Source organism: Dendrobates tinctorius, unplaced genomic scaffold (genome assembly GCF_039654945.1).
Source record: "Dendrobates tinctorius isolate UK_male_01 unplaced genomic scaffold, ASM3965494v1 ptg000007l, whole genome shotgun sequence".
In the NCBI taxonomy this organism is placed as follows: Eukaryota; Metazoa; Chordata; class Amphibia; order Anura; family Dendrobatidae; genus Dendrobates; species Dendrobates tinctorius.
Window position 1 is genome coordinate 30038193 of NW_027361675.1, and position 21402 is coordinate 30059594.

At 43.7% G+C, this 21402-nt stretch overlaps 1 protein-coding gene across 2 annotated transcripts in view; it reads left to right on the forward strand.

Moving 5' to 3' along the window:
• RPS6KB1 (ribosomal protein S6 kinase B1) overlaps nt 1-21402 on the forward strand; it is an 83024-nt gene that overhangs the window by 18109 nt on the left and 43513 nt on the right. For both annotated transcript variants that reach the window (XM_073573024.1, XM_073573027.1), the window contains exons 4-9: nt 6853-6921; nt 8694-8841; nt 8948-9005; nt 15921-16021; nt 18212-18302; nt 20557-20647. In XM_073573024.1, the coding sequence (XP_073429125.1) occupies nt 6853-6921; nt 8694-8841; nt 8948-9005; nt 15921-16021; nt 18212-18302; nt 20557-20647 (558 nt within the window). The remainder of the gene's footprint in view (nt 1-6852; nt 6922-8693; nt 8842-8947; nt 9006-15920; nt 16022-18211; nt 18303-20556; nt 20648-21402) is intronic.

Here is a 21402-nt window from a genome sequence, read left to right on the forward strand (position 1 = left end):
ACATCGCGCCCATGTGCTTTTCGCTCCCTTCCGTTCTGGCGTTTCTTCAGGCAGGGCTGGATGCGGGGCTTGCTCTCAGTTCCTTGAAGGGTCAAGTTTCGGCACTGTCCATTTTATTTCAGAAGACGTTGGCCTCCCGCCCTCAGGTCAAAACCTTTCTTCAGGGCGTGGCTCACACAGCTCCTCCGTACCGAGCGCCCGTGGATCCATGGGATCTTAATTTGGTTCTTGAGGTTCTGCAAGGTTCTCCTTTTGAACCTCTCAGGGATGTTTCCCTTTCTCTCCTTTCTTGGAAGGTAGCTTTTCTGGTGGCCATCACTTCCATCCGGCGCGTGTCGGAATTAGCGGCTCTTTCTTGCCGCTCTCCTTTCTTGGTACTTCACCAGGACAAGGTAGTTCTACGGCCTCCGCCCTCTTTTCTTCCGAAGGTGGTGTCCTACTTTCACCTCAATGAGGATATTGTTCTGCCGTCCTTCTGCCCCAGTCCTACTCACCCTTGGGAGCGGTCCCTGAACAAGCTGGATCTGGTCAGGGCGATGAGAATCTATCTGTCTAGGACGACTTCCTTGCGGAAGACAGACTCTCTTTTCATCATTCCAGATGGGGCGCGGAAAGGTCACCTGGCCTCCAAGGCTACTATTGCTCGCTGGATCAAATCGGCAATTTTGGAGGCCTACCGGGTTAAGCATCGAGTGGCCCCTCCGGGGATCAGAGCGCACTCTACCAGGGCAGTGGGTGCTTCCTGGGCGGTACGCCACAGAGCCTCCACGCTGCAGCTTTGCAAAGCTGCAACCTGGTCATCGGTTCACACGTTTGTGAAATTCTACAAGGTCCACACCTACGCTTCGGCGGATGCCAGCCTAGGTAGGAGGATTCTGCAGGCAGCGGTGGTGAGTCCACTGGCCTGATGGAAGTTTGTTTCCCACCCCAGGGACTGCTTTGGGACGTCCCATGGTCTCTGTGTCCCCCAATAAGGCGAACGAGAAAACAGGATTTTTGGGTTGCTTACCGTAAAATCTGTTTCTCGGAGCCTTCATTGGGGGACACAGCACCCTCCCATGTTCTACAACTCCTGTTCTTACTTTGGTTGATTGGTTACAGTTGAGTTGTTTGTTCTGTTCTCAATCTATTCTGTTACTTCTCCTACTGCTTTCTCACTAACTGAGGAAATTCCCTGCCGGTCGGTGGGGTGTACACTGCGGAGGAGGAGCTAACCTTTTTTTGCATAGTGTCAGCCTCCTAGTGGCAGCAGCATACACCCATGGTCTCTGTGTCCCCCAATGAAGGCTCCGAGAAACAGATTTTACGGTAAGCAGCCCCAAAATCCTCTGTTTTCAAACCCTCAAAATAAAGGAGGATAAGGCACCCCGTCAGGAATTATCTGTTCCCTTTAAGCGAGCGAGACCTCCTTCTCGAACCTTTCCTAATCACAACGAGTTCGATACTTCCTTATCCAAACACTGGGAACACCCTGAGAAGCGTTTCTCAGGCCGCAAGTACCTAGATGTACTATATCCCTTCGATGCGGACCTGCTCGCAAAATGGACCAAAGCTCCCGAAGTGGATCCACCAGTTTCCCATCTTTCCTCTAAGACGGTTCTATCCCTTCCGGACGGGGCATCACTTAAAGATCCAAAAGACAGACAAATAGAATCGCTGGCTAAGTCGATTTTTGAGGCGTCCGACGCGTCCCTCTGTCCTATTTTCGCCTCCGCCTGGGTGGCGAAAGTCATTCCAGCTTGAGCAAAGATTCTTCGCAAGGGCATCTTAGCGGCAGCTTCTCAGGACGAGCTGGCTAACCTAACAGACCAAATTAATCATGCGGGTAAATATCTTTTGGCCGCCTCCTTGGAAGCGGCCGGGTGCGTAGCAAGAGCTAACGGCAATATAATAGCCATATGCCGTATCGTTTGGTTGAAGTCATGGAGTGCGGACACCACTTCTAAGAAGTCGCTCACCAACCTGGCATTTCACGGGTCCAGGCTTTTTGGCGCTAAGTTGGATCAGATAATTTCAGATGCCACTGGTGGTAAAAGTACCTCCCTTCCCCAGTCTCTGTCTAGACTGTTCTTCAACAGAAAAGCTTCTCGGCTGTTTAGGAACTTTCGCCCCTTCTCTTCCGCAGAAGGATCATCTCAGCAGGACCGGCCCTCCGCTTCCAAAGAGCGGAGAAAACCATCGTATAGACCCGCTCCCTGCTGGAAATCAAGAGGCCAACTCTCCAGGTCTTCAGGCTCCCGCTCCGGTAGATTTTCCTCCAAGTAACTGGTCACCCCCACCTGGAAATTTTTCCAGGGTGGGAGGCAGACTTTTCGCTTTCATGGACACATGGCTGTCTGTTGTCGACGACGCTTGGGTCAGGGAAATCATAACATCCGGATACAAAATTGAATTTTCTCGCCCCCCCCCCCCCCCCCAAACAGTCGCTTCTTCCGGTCTCGACCCCCAAGACAGCGGTCCCAGATTCCAGGGTTCCTTCAGGCCGTCTCCTCCCTTCTTTCTGCCGGGGTTATCGTTCCCGTTCCTTCAAACGAATGGTTTTCAGGGTTCTACTCAAATCTTTTCGTAGTCCCAAAAAAAAAGACGGCTCCCTTCGTCCAATTTTGGACCTCAAGTTGCTCAACCGCCACGTGAGGATCCTCCACTTCAAGATGGAGTCCCTGCGCTCGGTAATAGCCTCGATGGAACCCGGGGAGTTCCTCTGCTCTGTGGACATATAGGATGCCTACCTCCACATCCCTGTTTGTTTGCAACATCAGAGATATCTCCGCTTTGCGATTCAGGACAATCACTATCAGTTCACGGCCCTTCCCTTCGGCCTAGCCTCCGTTCCCCGTGTCTTTACGAAGGTGATGGCAACAGTCATGGCCATCCTTCGAGCCAGGGGTATTCTCATCATCCCTTATCTGGACGATCTCCTGATCAAGGGCTCGTCCCGCCATGACTGTCTTCAAAGTCTTCAGATAACCCTGGATGCTTTCGGCCGCCTCGGTTGGATAGTCATCAAAGAGAAATCCATCCTGCACCCTACCCAGTGTTTTAGCAATCCGATCCCTAAAATGCTCAAGGACCATTCCCCTTCGGTCCTGCATGAGGGTCCTGGGGAAGATGATAGCTTCCATGGAAGCAGTGCCTTTCGCACAATTTTACACTCGCCCTCTCCAGCTGTTCCTCCTTTCAGTCTGGGACAAGACCTCGTTTTCTCTGGACCGTCCCATTCTCCTTCCGCTCAGAGTAAGACAATCGCTGACTTGGTGGACGTTGTCGGCGTCAGTTCTCCAGGGAAGGTCCTTTCTTCCGCCTCAGTGGCAAGTCATCACCACCGATGCCAGTGTTCTAGGATGGGGGGCGGTTTTCCATCGGAAAACGGCCCAAGGGCGCTGGAGCGCCCAGGAGACTCTTCTTCCCATCAACCTTCTGGAAATCAGAGCAATCTTCCTTGCTCTCCTTCGTTGGCAGCCTCTCCTTGTAGGCAAGCCAGTCCGCATTCAATCAGACAACGTCACGGCCGTGGTGTACATAAACCATCAGGGCGGTACTCACAGCAGGCAGGTAATGTCAGAAGTGGTAAAGATACTGCGTTGGGCAGAGCGTCCCGTTCCGGCGATCTCCGCCGTTCACATGCCAGGGGTGGAAAATTGGGCAGCCGACTTCCTAAGTCGCCAGGGTCTAGCGTCAGGCGAATGGGCCCTTCACCCCACAGTCTTCAATCCGATATACCAGCGTTGGGGCATCCCGGACGTCGATCTCATGGCATTTCGGATGAACAACAAAGTTCCTCACTTTGTAGCCAGGTCCAGGGATCCTCTAGCCGTCGGTTGCGACGCCCTGGTAAATCCGTGGTCCCAGTTCCAACTGGCTTACCTTTTTCCTCCCCTTGTCCTGATCCCTAGGATGATGAAGAAGATAAAGTCAGAAGGCATCCCAGTAATTCTGGTGGCTCCAGACTGGCCAAGACGACCTTGGTACACGGAGTTGGTGAATATGCTCGCGGACGTCCCCTGGAGGCTTCCAGACCGTCCAGATCTTCTCTCGCAAGGCCCCCTTTACCACCAGAATTCTCAGTCTCTGAGTTTAACGGCATGGCCGTTGAGGCCGCGATTCTGAGAATCAGATTTTTCCAGCCGGGTCATTCAAACCATGATCAGAGCTAGGAAGCCAGCTTCCTCCCGCATTTACCATAGGTACTGGAAGGCTTTTTCCGTTGGTGCGACGATAACTATGTTTTTCCATTATCGTTCTCCATTCCATCCATACTTGGCTTCCTCCAGTCCGGTTTGGATGCGGGCCTGTCCCTCAGTAGTCTCAAAGGCCAGGTATCTGCTCTGGCGATTCTCTTCCAGAAGGATCTGGCCTCCTTACCTCGGGTGAAGACTTTTCTCCCAAGGAGTCGCCCATATGGCTCCTCCTCCTCATTCTCCAGTAGATCTGTGGGATCTCAATCTCGTTCTTGGCGCTCTCCAAAAGGCGCCGTTCGAACCTATCCAGGACATTTCTCTGTCCCTTCTCTCATGGAAGGTGGCTTTCCTAATTGCCATTACATTCATCAGGAGAGTTTCTGAGCTGGCGGCTTTATCCTGTCGTTCCCCGTACCTAATCCTCCATCAGGATAAGGTTGTTCTCAGGCCAGTTCGCTCTTTCCTTCCAAAAGTGGTATCCCCGTTTCACATTAACGAGGATATCGTCCTTCCCTCGTTTTGTCCTGCGCCTGCTCATCCTCTGGAAAAGTTGCTCCACAAACTGGATGTAGTGAGAGCCTTGCGTGTCTACATTGCCAGGACCGCTTCGTTTCGCCCATCCGATTCCCTGCTTGTCATCTCTGAAAGTTGCCGGAAAGGGCTTCCTGCATCCAAATCCACAATCGCTCGCTGGATTCGTTCTACCATTCTGGAAGCCTACCGACTTCAGGAAAAACGGCTTCCTCCGGGAATGAGAGCCCAATCCACCCGGGCTGTAGGGGCTTCTTGGGCTGTGCGACACCAGGCTTCGGCCCTGCAACTTTGCAGAGCCGCAACCTGGTCGTCTTTGCACACCTTCGCGAGGTTCTACAGGGTTCATACCCAGGCCTCGTCTGATGCAGCTTTTGGTAGGAAGGTTCTGCAGGCGGCGGTGGCACATCGACCGACCTAAGCCCTTCCTTCTTTCGTTCCTTTATTGCTGTTCCCACCCTCGGGACTGATTTGGAACGTCCCATGGTAATCTGTGTCCCCCAATGAAGCGATAAAGAAAGAGGGATTTTGGGTTCTTACTGTAAAATCTCTTTCTTGGAGCCTTCATTGGGGGACACAGCACCCTCCCTGTTTAAGTTGTACCGTGTTGAGTCTTCGAGTCCCTTGTTGGGTTGGTACATATGTTGAGTTTTTGGTTGCTTCTCCTACTGCTTTCTCACCAACTGAGGTACTTGGTGCCTGTCGGTGGGTGTATACTGCTGGGGAGGAGCTAATTTTCTTGTTTTGCATAGTGTCGGCCTCCTAGCAGCAGCAGCAAACACCCCATGGTAATCTGTGTCCCCCAATGAAGGCTCCAAATGTATGACTTATCTCTGGATAGAATCATTTTTCTTTTTACTATATAGGGTTGTCCATTATCCAAAATGGCCTTGCAGTGGTTTTACACTACTGTTTTGTAAAAAATACTATACAATATCAAGAAATATTATTGCCAACCTCAATATCAAATGATAAAAGTACTCCTACACAACAGCAATATTCCTATGTAGACTTAGGGGGCAGGCAGCAAAGAGAGCACACCTAACAAAAGTCTAGGAAAAGAAATCCTTTGATACCCTGCTGAATCAAATGAACAGTCCCTTAGTGCCTTTGACTTAAAGGGAAGGTACCGCGTTTGTAGATCTATAATAAATGTAATGCAGCATAACAAGCTGTTATAACCACGTTTTGATTGCATTTGAAACATATTTTGTGTGTTTTAGGAGTTTAAAGAAGGCACTGGGGGCTGACATCTTTCTTTCACAGTAGCAGCACTACACTTTCAGTGTCATAATACAGCACCCCATGGTCATAGGGTCGGAATCTGTCTGTTATCTCCTATCTATTGTAATGGAACTGTCACTACTGTGAACTGGGTACACATCTGTGCGCTGCACAATTCACAGTAGTGGAAGTGTTCTGCTGCCATTTTCATGGAGCCCTCGGCATACTACATATGTCTCTCTCTCTCCCATCAGTCTTCATATGTCTCTCACCCAGATTGCATGTATCTCTCACCCCCCTCCACAATGTCTGGCCATTCACTGCAGACCTGCAGCTCCTTATCTTACTGAGGGATGAATCACAGCTCCTGCCAACAGCTCCTGCTTCTTAATGCTGCTCCATACACACCAGATGTCTTCACTCTTCCTCCGGTCCACAGTGCTGCTGAGTCCACTGTCTTCTGCTTTGCTGTAAACAAGCTGTGCTTCCGATGGAGTAATTGCTGGTGATAGAAGATCACAGGGCAGTCACCCCCAAAATGGCGCTGCCTTGTGATGTTACTCTTCATTCTGCCACAGGGATACTAGAACACCCAAAAGGGGAGGGAAAAGGTGATGTCAGCAGTTACTGCCCCAATTTTCCAGCTAACAGTAAAGCTTTTAATTCTTACTATAGCTGTTTGGGGTCTAAAACGGAAAATGCTCCCCTTAGTGGTAATTATGTATATTTGAAAAAAAAAACCATAATTTTCATATAGAAATGTTTGCAAACATTATATTAATACATTTTAATTATTATTTCAAGCTTAATTTCACAAAAAACAAACTAAAAGGAAACTGGTGGCACCTTCCTTTTAAGAAAAAAAGTATTTGTATAATCTTTATATTGTGTTTGAACTTCCAGTGTGCGTTTTGTGCAGGTTTTTCAAGTACGCAAAGTAATAGGAGCTCATACTGGGAAGATATTTGCCATGAAAGTACTTAAAAAGGTAAGTTTTTCATCTTTACACCCAATTTGTTAGCTCTCACTGTTCCATAGCTTGTTGCAAACATGCTTGTTTTAATCTGAATTGTCCCTTTTTAATAAGGTTAATCAATGAGGCATGGCATTAGAAGCCATTTTCCTTTATACATCTGTTCAGAGTTCCTTGCCAGATCATATTTCGCTCCCCTGTCCTCCAATACTGTTCACTAAATACAGATCTTTATGGAATTTGTACTTGTTAAATGAGGCTAGAGGCACGCAGTAATAGGGAAGCTAGATCTATCGCTATGCAAACACCTCTGTTAAAGTAGGCAGCTCCTGTCCATATGTCCTCTCGGGTTCCTCCTGTGAGACAGAATGTCAAGCTGCATTTAATGAGCAACTTGTTTTCTGGCATACTTATCCATCTGTGTAATATCTGGGTTGCCCACCATGTAATATTACATTTCCCCTGCAGCAGCTACTGTAGGGAGCAGCAGCTGTCTGTGGCCATATCCGCTGTTTAGTGGTTGGGACTTTGGATGATCAGCTGGCTGCCTCGGATGCCACAGTTTGAAATGGGAAGTCTATAACAGAACACCCTTTAAAGCAGCTCTAAATGTGAAACATTAATTTGACTTGTTGCTTTCTTAATCGTAGACCCTTTTTGCCCTTATATTTCCCAATAAAGATATGGGCCTTTTGATTTGGTGCTAATTTTTATTTTATTATTATTATAGCGTCATTTATTCCATGGCACTTTATATGTGAAAAGGGGTATACATAATAAAAACAAGTACAATAATCTTAAACAACACAAGTCACAACTGGTACAGGTGGAGAGAGGACCCTGCCCGTGAGGGCTCACAATCTACCGGGAATGGGTGAGGATACAGTAGGCGAGGGTAGAGCTGGTCGTGCAGTGGCTTTGTCCATCGGTGGTTACTGCAGGTTGTAGGCTTGTCGGAAGAGGTAGGTCTTTAGGTTCCTTTGAAGGTTTCCATGGTAGGCGAGAGACTGATATGTTGTGGTAGAGAGTTCCAGAGTAGAGGGGATGCGCTGGAGAAATCTTGTATGCGATTGTTGGAAGAGGATATGAGAGGGGAGTCGAGAAGGAGATCTTGTGAGGATCGGAGTTCGCGTGCAGGTAAGTATCGAGAGATTAGGTCACAGATGTATAGAGGACACAGGTTGTGGATGGCTTTGTATGCCATGTTTAGGGTTTTGAATTGGAGTCTTTGGGTAATAGGGAGCCAGTGCAGGGATTGACAGGGGAGAGGCCGTGGAATAGCGGGGGGGAAAGGTGGATTAGTCGGGCAGCAGAGTTTAGAATAGATTGGAGGGGTGCGAGAGTGTTAGAGGGGAGACCATAGAGCAGGAGGTTGCAGTAGTCAAGGAGGAAGATGACGAGGGCATGGACTAGGGTTTTTGCAGATTCTTGGTTGAGGAATGTACGGATCCGTGAAATATTTTTGAGTTCAAGTCAGCAGGAAGTGGAAAGGGCTTAGATATGTGGTTTGCTAATTGTTATTGTGTTTACCAAGGGTGCCTTTCTCTTGGGGTAATAATGCAAAACAGCCTAAAGACATACTCCCTTGTGAAGTCCATAAAATCGGCACTATATTAAGAGTTCTCTGTGACTGTATCATGGAAGTAAAGGGAAAAATTACGGAATACTCGGGGGAGCAGTGGGTATAAATTAAGAGTAAAACCTGGCCATCTATGCCATGGTGACAGGTTCTCTATAATGTGGACATTTTCCTATCTAGACTCCTGTATTGTCTAATTTTCTCCTAGGCTATGATTGTGCGGAACGCAAAAGACACTGCACATACAAAGGCAGAGCGTAATATCCTGGAAGAAGTGAAGCATCCTTTTATTGTGGACTTAATTTATGCCTTTCAAACTGGTGGAAAACTCTACCTCATTTTGGAGTATCTTAGCGGTCAGTCACTTTCTGCAACGACAAAATTTGTGGCCTCAAACACATTGGCAATTTTTTTTTTCAAATTTTTTTTATTTCAAGCCTGAAAACTTGTATTTTTATTTAGGTGGCGAACTCTTCATGCAGTTGGAGCGTGAAGGGATCTTTATGGAAGATACTGCCTGGTGAGTAAAATCTGTAACTGATGCAAACATAAACCACTTCCCCTTCTATGAGACAGTGTTGCCCAATATCCTTTCAGCCGATACTGTTGTAGCTTCTGTTTCCTTTTTGAACAAAAGTGATGTGTATTTATGTGTAACAAATTTTACCAGAAAAAAAATTAAAGGGTAATCCTGAGATATAGTAAACCCTAGCCACAGGATAGCGAATAGCTTTCTGATTTCTGGGGGTCCGACCATTGGGCTCCCAGAGATCCCTAAAATGGGGCTCTGGAATCCATAGACTGGTTTTAGCCAACCTACACCTTGAATGGAACAGAGGCATGGTGCACGTGCTTCACCTTTGTTTCATTCATTGTCTACAGGACTGCTGGAAATAGCTGAGTGTTGTGCTCTGTTTTCTCCTTGATATTCACAGACCCCCACTGATCCCCTATGGATATGGGATAACTTACTATCTTGGCAATTACCCTTTAACTATAAAATTGATGTATAACAATGGCGGTAAAAAGTTTGTATGGCGTAAGATGCCACTTTTATTGTAGTTTGTATAGCAGTAGTATTTTTTTAGCTTGTTTACCGTACTTCACCAAAAAAAAAATATCCTCGTAACTGAGCCATAAAGCATAACAATATAAAGACCAAAAAAGTGGAGGAGCTTTAAATATTGACTATGTATAAAAGCAATAATTTTATTGAACAAACCTATAGAATACCATAAAAAAGTGCATATAAAAAGGGAGAAACCACAGAAGAGGCAAATGGTGGGCATGCCTGGATGTTCATATACAAATAGTGATCAAATGATTTGTGCATGATTAAAAAGTTAAATCAAAGATCATGGTATAGGGTAAGCAGTGAAAAGTCTAGCACTCTTATTTCGGTATGCCACTTCTCTAGCAAAAATTAAGAGACCACCACATCAACACCCTGTCATGGGCAGCTTATTCTCCGGACCTGAACCCCATTGAAAACCTCTGGAATGTAATCATGAGGATGATGGATAGTCACAAGCCATCAAACAAAGAAGAATTGCTTACATTTTGGTGCCAGAAGCAGTGTGAAAGACTGGTGGAAAGCATGCCAAGATGCATGAAAGCTGTTTTTAACCCCTTTCTTAGCTGGGACGCAATAGTACGTCCAAGGTCAGATCCCCTGCTTTGTGAGCCCACATCAAAGTCGGAGCATGTCAGCTGTTTTGAACAGATGACATGTGCCCGCAGTAGGCGCAGGTGAAATAGTGATCCACCGGCGCCTATTGACTAGTTAAATGCTGCTGTCAAACACTGACAGCGGCATTTAACAAGTGCTTCTGTCCGCTGGGCCAGAAATACACGCATCGTCGACCCCCATCACGTGATCGGGGGTCAGCGATGTGTTGTCATAACAACCAGAGGTCTCCTAGATATCTCTATGGTTGTTGATGTCGGATTGCTATGGGCGCCACCCGGTGGTCGGCGCTCATAGCAATGCTGTAATTCTGCTACAGATAGGCGATCTGTTCATCACCTATATGTAGCAGAGCCAATCAAGTTTGTTGCAGCTTCTAGCCTCCCATGGAGGCTATTGAAGCATGCCAAAATTAAAAAAAAAAAAAAAAGTTTTAAACACCTATTGGGCATCGCCGTGTTCAGAATCACCTGAACTATGAATAAAAAAGAGGATTAACCCGATCGCTAAATGGCATAGCGAGAAAAAGAATCAAAACGCCAGAATTACGTTTTTTGGTCGCCACGTAGAGTTCTTGGACAGAGCAGAATTATCTCTTCATGTTACAGAAAGAGAAGAAATTCGAAGTGCACCTGAAGAAACAGAGGAATGGAGACATGTGACCCAGAGAAGCAGGAGGATCAGGAGGCAGTCAGCACCCATACTGCTCAGAAACCAGTACCAGGCTCTCACGCAGGAAAACGATTAAGAAATACATCAGGATAAGACTTTGCCAACAAACAGCAACCTTGTACGCCTTCAGAGTCCTCCTGGATGGAGAAAGAAAAATGTTGTGAAGAAGAAACGGAGAGTGGTGGTCATGGGGGATTCCCTGTTGAGAGGAACAGAGGCCGCTATCTGCAGACCGGATATAACTTCAAGAGAAATGTGCTGTCTTCCAGGTGCAAAAATTAAAGATGTGTCTGACAGGATATCAGGACTCTTCAGACCTACAGATGACTACCCATTCCTGCTACTACATGTGGGGACAAATGACACCGCAAGAAACGACCTGGAAACCATCTGCAGAGACTTTGAAGACTTAGGCAAGAAAGTGAAAGAACTGGGAGCGCAGGTGGTCTTCTCTTCCATCCTCCCAGTGGATGGCCATGGAACAAGGCGGTGGAATAAGATTCTGCAGGTGAACAACTGGCTACGTCGATGGTGCCGTCAGCAACGATTTGGATTTCTGGATCACGGAGTGAACTACTTATACGATGGACTACTTGCTAGAGATGGGGTGCACCTTACGAAGACTGGAAAGCATGTATTTGGAAGTCGCCTTGCTACACTTGTAAGGAGAGCTTTAAACTAGAACAACGTGGGAAGGGAAGCAAAAGACCAGAAAAAGCCATACACCTGACAAATGCTATTGAGAACTTTGCTATTAGAAGTGGAAAGGAAGAACAAAGACGAAAGAATCTAATTAATAAAAATATTGGAGAAAGAGAAACCAATCACAAACTAAAATGTTTCTATACTAATGCACAAAGCATGGGCAACAAACCAGGAGAATTGGAACTACTAACACAGGAAAAGAAATATGATGTCATTGGAATCACTGAAACTTGGTGGGACAATACACATGATTGGAATACAAGACTAGAAGGATACAACTTATTTGCAAGAAACAGACTTGATAAACGAGGAGGGGGTGTCGCATTGTATGTTAGAAACGCGTATATCTGCACAGAGATTGAAGCTTCAGAGACTGGGAGTTCTGTGGAAACTGTTTGGGTAAGAATACAAGGACAGAACAATGGAAAGGACACCATTGTAGGCATTTACTACAGGCCGCCTGTGCAAGCTGAAGATATGGATGAACTCTTTATGCATCAAATGGCCAAGTTCTCCAAAAAATATGACATAGTTGTCATGGGAGATTTCAACTATCCAGACATTTGTTGGGAATCTCTCTCAGGCAAAACTAACAGGTCAAGGAAATTCTTATCCTCTCTTGCTGACAACTTTATCTTCCAAAAGGTAAGGGAGAAAACAAGGGGAACTGCTACCTTGGATCTAATTCTTATAAACAGGGAGGAAATGGTTGAGGAGGTAAAAGTGGCTGGGACCCTAGGAGGTAGCGACCATGCTATTTTAGAATTTTGGATAACTAGAGGCGGAAGACCTGTGAAGACTCAGATGTCAAGGTTAGATTTCAGAAAGGCAGATTTTAAGGGATTCAGAAAGAGAATTGGAGGGATCCAATGGCTGGATATCCTTAAAGACAAAAATGTCCAGGAAGGATGGGAAATCTTGAAAAATGAAATTCTCAAAGCACAGTTGTTAACAATTCCGAAAAGAGGGGAGAATAGGAAGCATTTAAGGAAACCAGGATGGATGAACACAGAACTTAAGCACATGCTAAAAAGGAAGAAAAAAATGTTTATAAAATGGAAAGAGGGAGGCATATCTAAAGAAGAATATAATGCTGTCTGCAGAACCTGCAGGGCACAAATCAGATTATCTAAAGCTGAAAATGAATTGAGGCTTGCAAGAGATGTCAAAAGCAATAATAAAGGATTTTGGGGATATGTCAAAAGTAAAAGAAAAGTCAAAGATGCTATAGGATTTTTACAGGATGAAAATGATGAAATGGTAAGACAGGATGTTGAGAAGGCTGAACTTTTAAATTCCTATTTTGCATCTGTTTTCTCTCAGAAAGGAAATGTAACATCAACTGTTATTCACTGTCCTATTAAGGGAATAGAAGAATCCAGGATATCTATAAACAGAAAGATAGTGAGGAAACACTTAGCTAACCTAAATGAATTCAAGTCTCCAGGTCCAGATGAATTACACCCCAGAGTACTGAAGGAGATAGCAGAAGAAATTTTTGAACCCCTCTCCATAATCTTTGAAAATTCTTGGAGAACAGGAGAAGTGCCAGAAGACTGGAGAAGAGCAAATGTTGTTCCTATCTTCAAAAAGGGGAAGAAGGTGGACCCAGGCAACTATAGGCCGGTGAGTCTGACTTCTATACCAGGAAAGATCTTTGAACAAATTATTAAACAACATGTATGTCAATACCTGGATAAGAATGAAGTGATTAAGCAGAGTCAGCATGGGTTTGTAACTAATAAGTCATGTCAGACTAATTTAATTTCCTTCTATGATGGTATTACTGATTGGGTGGATCAAGGAAATGCTGTAGATATAGTATATCTTGACTTCAGCAAAGCATTTGACAAAATCTCTCATACAATCCTTATTGAAAAAATGACTAAGTATGGAATGGACAAGGCAACTGTTAGGTAGATTCATAACTGGCTTAGTGATCGGACCCAAAGAGTGGTCGTAAATGGCTGCACATCCAGTTGGAAGAATGTCTCAAGTGGGGTACCACAGGGCTCTGTCCTGGGCCCTGTATTGTTCAACATCTTTATCAACGATTTAGATGAAGGAATTGAGGGTAAACTGATTAAATTTGCTGATGACACAAAGCTAGGAGGGATAGCTAATACTAGAGAAGAGAGAGAGAGAGAGGATTCAAAAAGATTTAAATAAACTGGAGAAGTGGGCAGCAACTAACAGAATGGTTTTTAACAGGGAGAAATGCAAAGTACTACATCTGGGCAATAAAAATGAAAAAAGCATATATAGAATGGGAGGAATAGGGCTAAGTGACAGCACATGTGAAAAAGACTTGGGTATACTAATAGATCACAGACTGAATATGAGTCAACAGTGTGATGCAGCAGCAAAAAAGGCAAATGCAATTCTAGGATGTATTAACAGAAGCATACAGTCTAGATCACGTGAAGTCATTATTTCCCTCTACTCCTCTTTGGTCAGACCTCATCTGGAATATTGTGTCCAGTTTTGGGCACCACATTTTAAAAAAGACATCAACAAACTGGAGCAAGTTCAGAAAAGAGCGACCAGAATGGTGACCGGTCTGCAAACCCTGTCTTATGAGGAAAGGTTGCAGGATTTGGGAATGTTTAGTTTGCAAAAGAGAAGACTGAGAGGAGACTTAATAGCTGTCTACAAATATCTAAAGGGCTGTCACATTGTAGAAGGATCAACTTTATTCTCATTTGCACAAGGAAAGACTAGAAGCAATGGGATGAAACTGAATGGGAGGAGACACAGATTAGATATTAGAAAAAACTTTTTGACAGAGTGATCAATAAGTGGAACAGGCTGCCACGAGAAGTGGTGAGTTCTCCTTCAATGGAAGTCTTCAAACAGAGGCTGGACAGACATCTGACTGGGATGATTTAGCGAATCCTGCTTTGAGCAGGAGGTTGGACCAGATGACCCAGGAGGTCCATTCCAACTCTACGATTCTATGATTCTATCTGCACATAAATGGTATCCCTAGAAATGTCAGCTCGGCACGCAAAAAATATGCCCTCACCCAACCCCAGATCACGAAAAATGGAGATGCTATGGGAATCGGAAAGAGGTGCAATTTTTTTTTTTTTTTTTTTTAACCAAACTTTGGAATTTTTTTTCTCCACTTAGATAAAAAAAGAACCTAGACATGTTTGGTGTCTATTAACTCGTAATGATCTGGAGAATCATAATGGCAGGTCAGTTTTAGCATTTAGTGAACCTAGCACAAAAGCCAAACAAAAAAACCTGTGAGATTGCACTTTGTTTTTTGGAATTTTTTTTTCCCATTTTCGAGTACACGACATGCTAAAACCAGTGATCTCTTTCCAAAGTACAACTCGTCCCACAAAAAATAAGACCTCACATGGCCATATTGACGGAAAAATAAAAAAGTTATGAGTCTGGGAAGAAAGGGAGCGAAAAACGAAAACGCAAAACCGAAAAAAAGCTCCTGTCATTAATGGGTTTAAAATCATGGTTATTCCACAAAATATTGATTTCTGAACTCTTCCGGAGTTAAACATTAATATTGTTGTTTCTAAATGATTATGAACTTGTTTTCTTTGTATTATTTGAGGTCTATACCCATCAAGAGAAAAATCAGACAAACTGAACATTTGGCAGTGGTCTATTAATTTTTGCCAGAGATATATAAATTTATATATAAATAAATATACTATAATTTCTTTAAAAAAAAAAATGGGGAACTGAGACGGGAGACTGATCACTTGTTGTATATACTAAAGTACAACTGAGTGTAGCTAAATTCATGGTCTCATATGAAGGCCATCCTGTGTACGGGCTGCATACACAAATCCCTGCCTGCCATAGCAACCTATTGACACTGATGGCAACATTTTAAAGGGTTTAAAGCCTGTCAGCAGTCTGCATTGTGAAGAGCATCACATGATGACACTATAACTGAAAACAAGATGGATTTCAGCAACCAAAGTATCATTGTAATCAGTATAACGGCGCCAACCTGAGGCTGTCTATAGGTTACTGAATTAAAACATTTATTGTGTGTGCATGCTGGTAAAGAAAATATATTTTGGAGCACATTAATTTCGCTCAAAAACTTTTTTTTTTTTTTACACTTGTTTTTACGATGTTTCCCCTTAATTAAACTTTCCCAATGGAGTGTTATGCTATCTTGCAGACTGCAACTTTGGCTTGATGTACAAATAGTGCTTCAGAAAGTATTCCTAATTCCAGCCCTGATTCTCTAAAGCATGTTCTAGTTTGCTGTTAACAAGCTACCTCTTGGATAGACTAATAGCCAATGGTGGAATATGATATTTAAATTTAATATTTTTTTCTGTGCTGAATCTGTATATGAAAGTTATATCATTCCTTGTTTATTTTCAGCTTTTACTTGGCTGAGATCTCAATGGCTTTGGGACATTTGCATCAGAAAGGAATAATTTATCGTGATCTGAAACCAGAAAACATCATGCTTAACCATCAAGGTGGAAACATAGCAACTTGCGACTCTCCAACTTATTTTTTATTTTATATAGATGCGATTCAACAGCAGTCTGCTCGCTACTTCAGAGTTTTGTACAGAAGCAGTCCCATCCTAGACTTTTAATATTTATAGAATATTTCCAGAATATGCATGAATAACCGATGACTTAATACCCTTTAAATTCAGACTTGGCTTATTCACATTTGTGCATTAGAGAACCACCATATTTTTTGGACATTTAAGACACACCTAGGTTTTAGGGGAGGAAAATAGAAAAAAAAAAAGATTATAGCAAAAATTGTGGTCATGATTAACTGTTATGGGGGGGATCTGCTGCTGATACTTTTATAGGGGTAATGTCCCCCAATCCTGTACTAATGTGACCCATCCTGGTGTGTATATATACTGTATGTCCCCATTCTGGCATACATGCGCCCCCCCCCCATCCAGGTATACATGGCCCCCACATCCAGGTATAAATGGCTCCCATCACATAAAAAATGTAACCATTTTTCTTACCTTCCCTCCGCTCTCTCGCAGCGTGGTGTCCTGTTGTGATGCCAGCAGTGTAAGCAGCACATAACGTCACTGTCACGTGCCCCCATGTGCCGATGTCAGCTGCTGGAATATTTTTTTTTCTCCATGCCCTGGACTATTGGAGTGGAGAGCAGTGAATATTTTCTTTAATAGGGGGCCGCCTTCTTCCTTCAACGGCTGGCCGATCACATGTGCCCGCTATTAAAGAGAATGACTATTCACTGCTCTCCACTCCCATGGGTGTGAGGAGCAGTGAATATTAATTCTCTTTAATAGTGGGCACATGTGATCACCCATCAGCTGCAGGAGCCACCGGTTGAGGCTAACAGTGTGCTCGCCAATAAAAACGAAAAAAAAAAAATTTCACTCCTCTCCACTCCCATAGTGCCTCCCACCTCTCAGCGTCGGCTTCAGTGCATAGAAGTGGGAGGGTTTATGGGCGTGGGAAGTAGTGAATATTCATTTTCTTTAACAGCTGGCACACATGTTACTGCAGCTGCCGGCTCATGCCTCCTGTGACCAGCTCTTCTGCCGCTGCCACTCCTCACACCATCCACAGCCAGATATGGTACATCCGGACTATAAGACGTAAACATTTTGGAGGAAAAAAGTGCATCTTATACCCCGAAAAATTAAAGATTTTTCCAAGATATTACAAAATCTACTGTAGGGTATGTTATAAACTAATCATTACTTACCCATTGAATACGTTGCAGCTCTGGGACATGTACAAGAAATTGTCACCTGACCCTGCAACCAGTTACTGGCTCCTTTGGTTACATGCCAAACATGCTCATGCGATAACTGCAGAGGCCAGGTGGCTGACGAGTAGAGCAGAATCATTTTCAGTACCAGCGGAGAATTATTTTGTGTATATGTGTGTGTGTGTGTGTGTATGTATATATATATATATATATATATATATATATATATATATATATATATATATATATATTTATTATCTTTTAATGCTTTTTGATTATGGCCCCAATTCATCAACCAGTTTTCGTCATTTTTTTTTACGTAAAATAGCTTGAAATGTGGCTAAATTTTTATGCAACTTGTATCTAGAAAAAAGGTGCACTGCAGTGTAGCAATCCTAGTATGTGGCACTAGAGTTCAAGTTCTCTTCCTCTCTGAGGAGGCTATTTGCATATTTAATTTTCCAGAGGAACATTACATGGCCTATCAGTCGTCTTATGCCGACTTGGCAATCTCCTTAAGGAAAAACGTTCCCTCATAATCCCACAGTTAGAGGCCTCTTATTTATCCAAATCAGATCTCGTGCTTTGCATTGATGAGGGGCAAACTCCACGAAACGTGTCACCAAGTGGAGTGTCTGATTTGGCGACTTCTCCTAAGTCATGTGGCAAGACTTGTTAAAGGGTCAATATTGACTCTTAGGATTGCTACAACTGATAGGTGGCGCCAGATTTTAAATGATAAATTTGATGCATCTTATTCAAGCGGACACTTCATCAAGACTCCTGTAGAAAACACCAATCTGGATGAATCTGGGCACAGAACACCAGTTTTGATGAATTGGGGCCTATGTACATAGTGTTCTGAAACAATGTTGTGATCTGTCTAAGCTTTTATAGAAATAAGCGGTTATCTGTTTTTGAAAATAAATCTCTTTTGTGTTCGTTTTTAGGACACGTGAAGCTGACAGATTTTGGACTTTGTAAAGAATCCATTCATGATGGCACAGTAACGCATACATTTTGTGGAACAATAGAATACATGTGAGCGGTCTATTTTCAATGGTGTTTGCACTAGTTGTTCATACTGTTAAAGGGCTTGTGCAGTATGGACAGGGGCATCTCCTTGGTCCATGTAGTCAAATGTGGTCTTTGCTTTTGCATTGTGATTGTTTTCACACACTTTTGAAACAGAAATGAAAACCTAAATTAAAAAAATAAATGTTTTGCCCCTATACAGGAAAGATATATCTCTTTGTACCGTGTTAACCAGTAGATAGAAGAATATTTAGAATTGAGAGTCCTCAGTGGTTGATACCTTTCAATGGCTAACTGTAAAGATAGTAACACATTACAAGCTTTGGAGACTACTCAGGTCTCTTCATCAGGCTAGACTAATACAAAATCTGAAGAATCACATATTTATACACAAAACAGCACAGAAATAATGCAATAGATAAGACAAGTGATGTGAAGCAGAATTGTCATTATGGGAGAGGGATAAACAGAAATATTGGAACAGATCATAGATAAGGAGCCTGAAAGTTATATTGTCCTCTGATTGGGGTCTGGTTCTGTGTTGTGTGATGACTCCAGAAGGTCTGAAGCGCAAATTCCTTAACTGATGTACATGCAAATTGCCTCTTCAGAAGGAAGAGGACTTGAACTCTAGCGCCACCTGTTGGTAGTAGCGATCCTATAAGTCACAATCAACCCTTTAACGAGTCTTGTAATATGACTTAGGATAAAAGCCAAGTCAGAATCTCAATTTGCAGACACGGTGTTTCGGGCTATTGGCCCTCGTCAGTGCAAACTATGAGAACTAATTTGGCTAGGTGAGAGGCTCTGGACTGAGGTCTAAGGCTAAGTGCACACGTAGATTTTCGTCCTGCGGATTTTTCCTTGCAGATTTTAAGAAATCCGCAGGTCAAATGACCTGTATTTTTCCTACGGATTTCTTCTTTTTTTCTTGCGGTTTTTGTGTGGTTTTTCACTGCAGTTTTCCCCCTGCAGATTTGGAAAATGGAGCAGGAGGAAAACCGCACAAAAGAAGTGACATGCTGCTTTTTTTGGATCGCACAAAAACCGCGCGGAAAAAACCGCAGCGTGTGCACAGCGTTTTTTTTTCATTTATTTACATTGTACTGTAAATCACAGTGCGGATCTGCAGCGTTTCTGCGTGGAAAAATCTGCCGCCGTTCCGCAGGAAATCTGCATCGTGTGCACGTCTAAGGCCTGTTTCACACTTCCGTTTTTGTGTCCGCCAAACGGATCCGTTTCCGTTTTTTTTTACGTAAACGGATGCCAACGGATCCGTTTTAAAAAAAGGATCCGTTTTTTTGACGGATCCGCGGTAACCGTAATGGAAGTCTATGGGACCAAAAAAAACGGATCCTGCAAAAAATGGCGGATCCGTTTTTTTACGGAAAACAACGGATTTTGACGGATTTGAAAAAACGGAAGTGTGAAACAGGCCTAAGGGGTAAGGTTTCTCCTTGTGGAGAGTGACATACCAGCTCTGGCTTGTCAAGGTAAGGAGGCTTATTCGCCGTGCAATGCTCCTCTGGGAAAATAATATGCTGATGTAAAAAGACATTTTTGAAAATACTTTTCATTGGTTCAGGGGGTGATTACATAATAAATATAAAGCTTTTTTCTTCCCCTCACCTACAAGGAAGCCCTCTCTATATGACATTCGGAGAGCACCTGCATAGGATATTTTTATTCAAACCCCTTAAATTAAACCTGAAAGTCTACACTTCAATTACATCTCAGTTGTTTATTTTAAATCCAAAATAGTGACAAACAAAGCCCAAATTGTGAAGATTTGTGGGCATAACTGTATTCATTTTTAATAATTTCTATGTTATAGCCTGGGATCTAGTGAGACCCCAGAGCATAATAAGGAATGTTCAATTTGCATCAAATTACTTCCCTGCAAATCAAATGTCCCTGTGAAATCCGCTCAATTTTGAGAATTCAAATCTTGGCAGTCCAACGTCTCCGTGGCAGTGCATTGCTTAAATGGGAAGGGGAGGTTAGAGAGGGATAGAGAAGCTAGGGTAGCAATTTGTTATGAGTATACTAGTATAAAATCCTGCGTTTACTGAAGACTGGGGGAAGCATCATATGGTTTTTACATAATGTTAGCCAAACATGCAAGTCTACGGATATTCCCATGTTGCTACTGATAACAGCTATCATAGTCACTGTATGGTTTTAGTTCTGGTATAACCGTTTGCTTTAATGTTCTTGTTTTTTTATGAAGTATATAAATACTTTTAATCTTATTTTGCAGGGCTCCAGAGATTCTAATGAGAAGTGGCCATAACCGTGCAGTGGACTGGTGGAGTTTGGGAGCCTTGATGTATGACATGCTAACTGGGGCTGTAAGTGCTAAGATGTTTTTGCAGTAAAAAAAACAAAAAAAAACAGCTGCAATCTATAGAAGTTAGTCTGCTGGCATGTACTAATGAGTAACATAGTATTACCTACCGATATCCATGTACTTGTATGTCGGAATGTAATTCTTGCACGATGCCGTAGTTGTGGCCACGAAATAGCCGTGGATTTACAACCCAAGTACCAGAAAAGTTGGCACGTGGTGTAAAATGTGAAGAAAACATGAATGTAATGATTTAGCAATCTCTTATATCAATATTTCTCTATCGCTTCATTGGGGGACACAGGAACCATGTGTGTATGCTGCTGCCACTAGGAGGCTGACACTATGCAAATAAGAAAGTTAGCTCCTCCTTCGCAGTATACACCCCACCGACTGGCGCTCAATTACTCAGTTTAGCTTAGTGTCAGTAGGAGGTGGACACGGGTCTTTCATTAGACCCTTTTCTACCTCAGTGTGCGTCGTTTCTTTGCAGGTTTCGGAGGGATACAGAGTGAATAGTCACATTTGTATTCCCACAAAGAGACTATGAGTACGGCGTGTACTGCCACCCCGTATCCTCATATGTCTACTGGCCAGGAACACGTATGCGTGTTCGCCTTCTGTCTCTCACCCACTCGCCTACCAGAGCCTGTCGGTGGATGGAGACACGGTCTGCAACTGGAAATGGGGTAAGTCAGGACTGCAGGAGGTAAGTATCGGCAATTCCCCCTGGGCGGTGGGGAACGGGCAAGCTTCCTT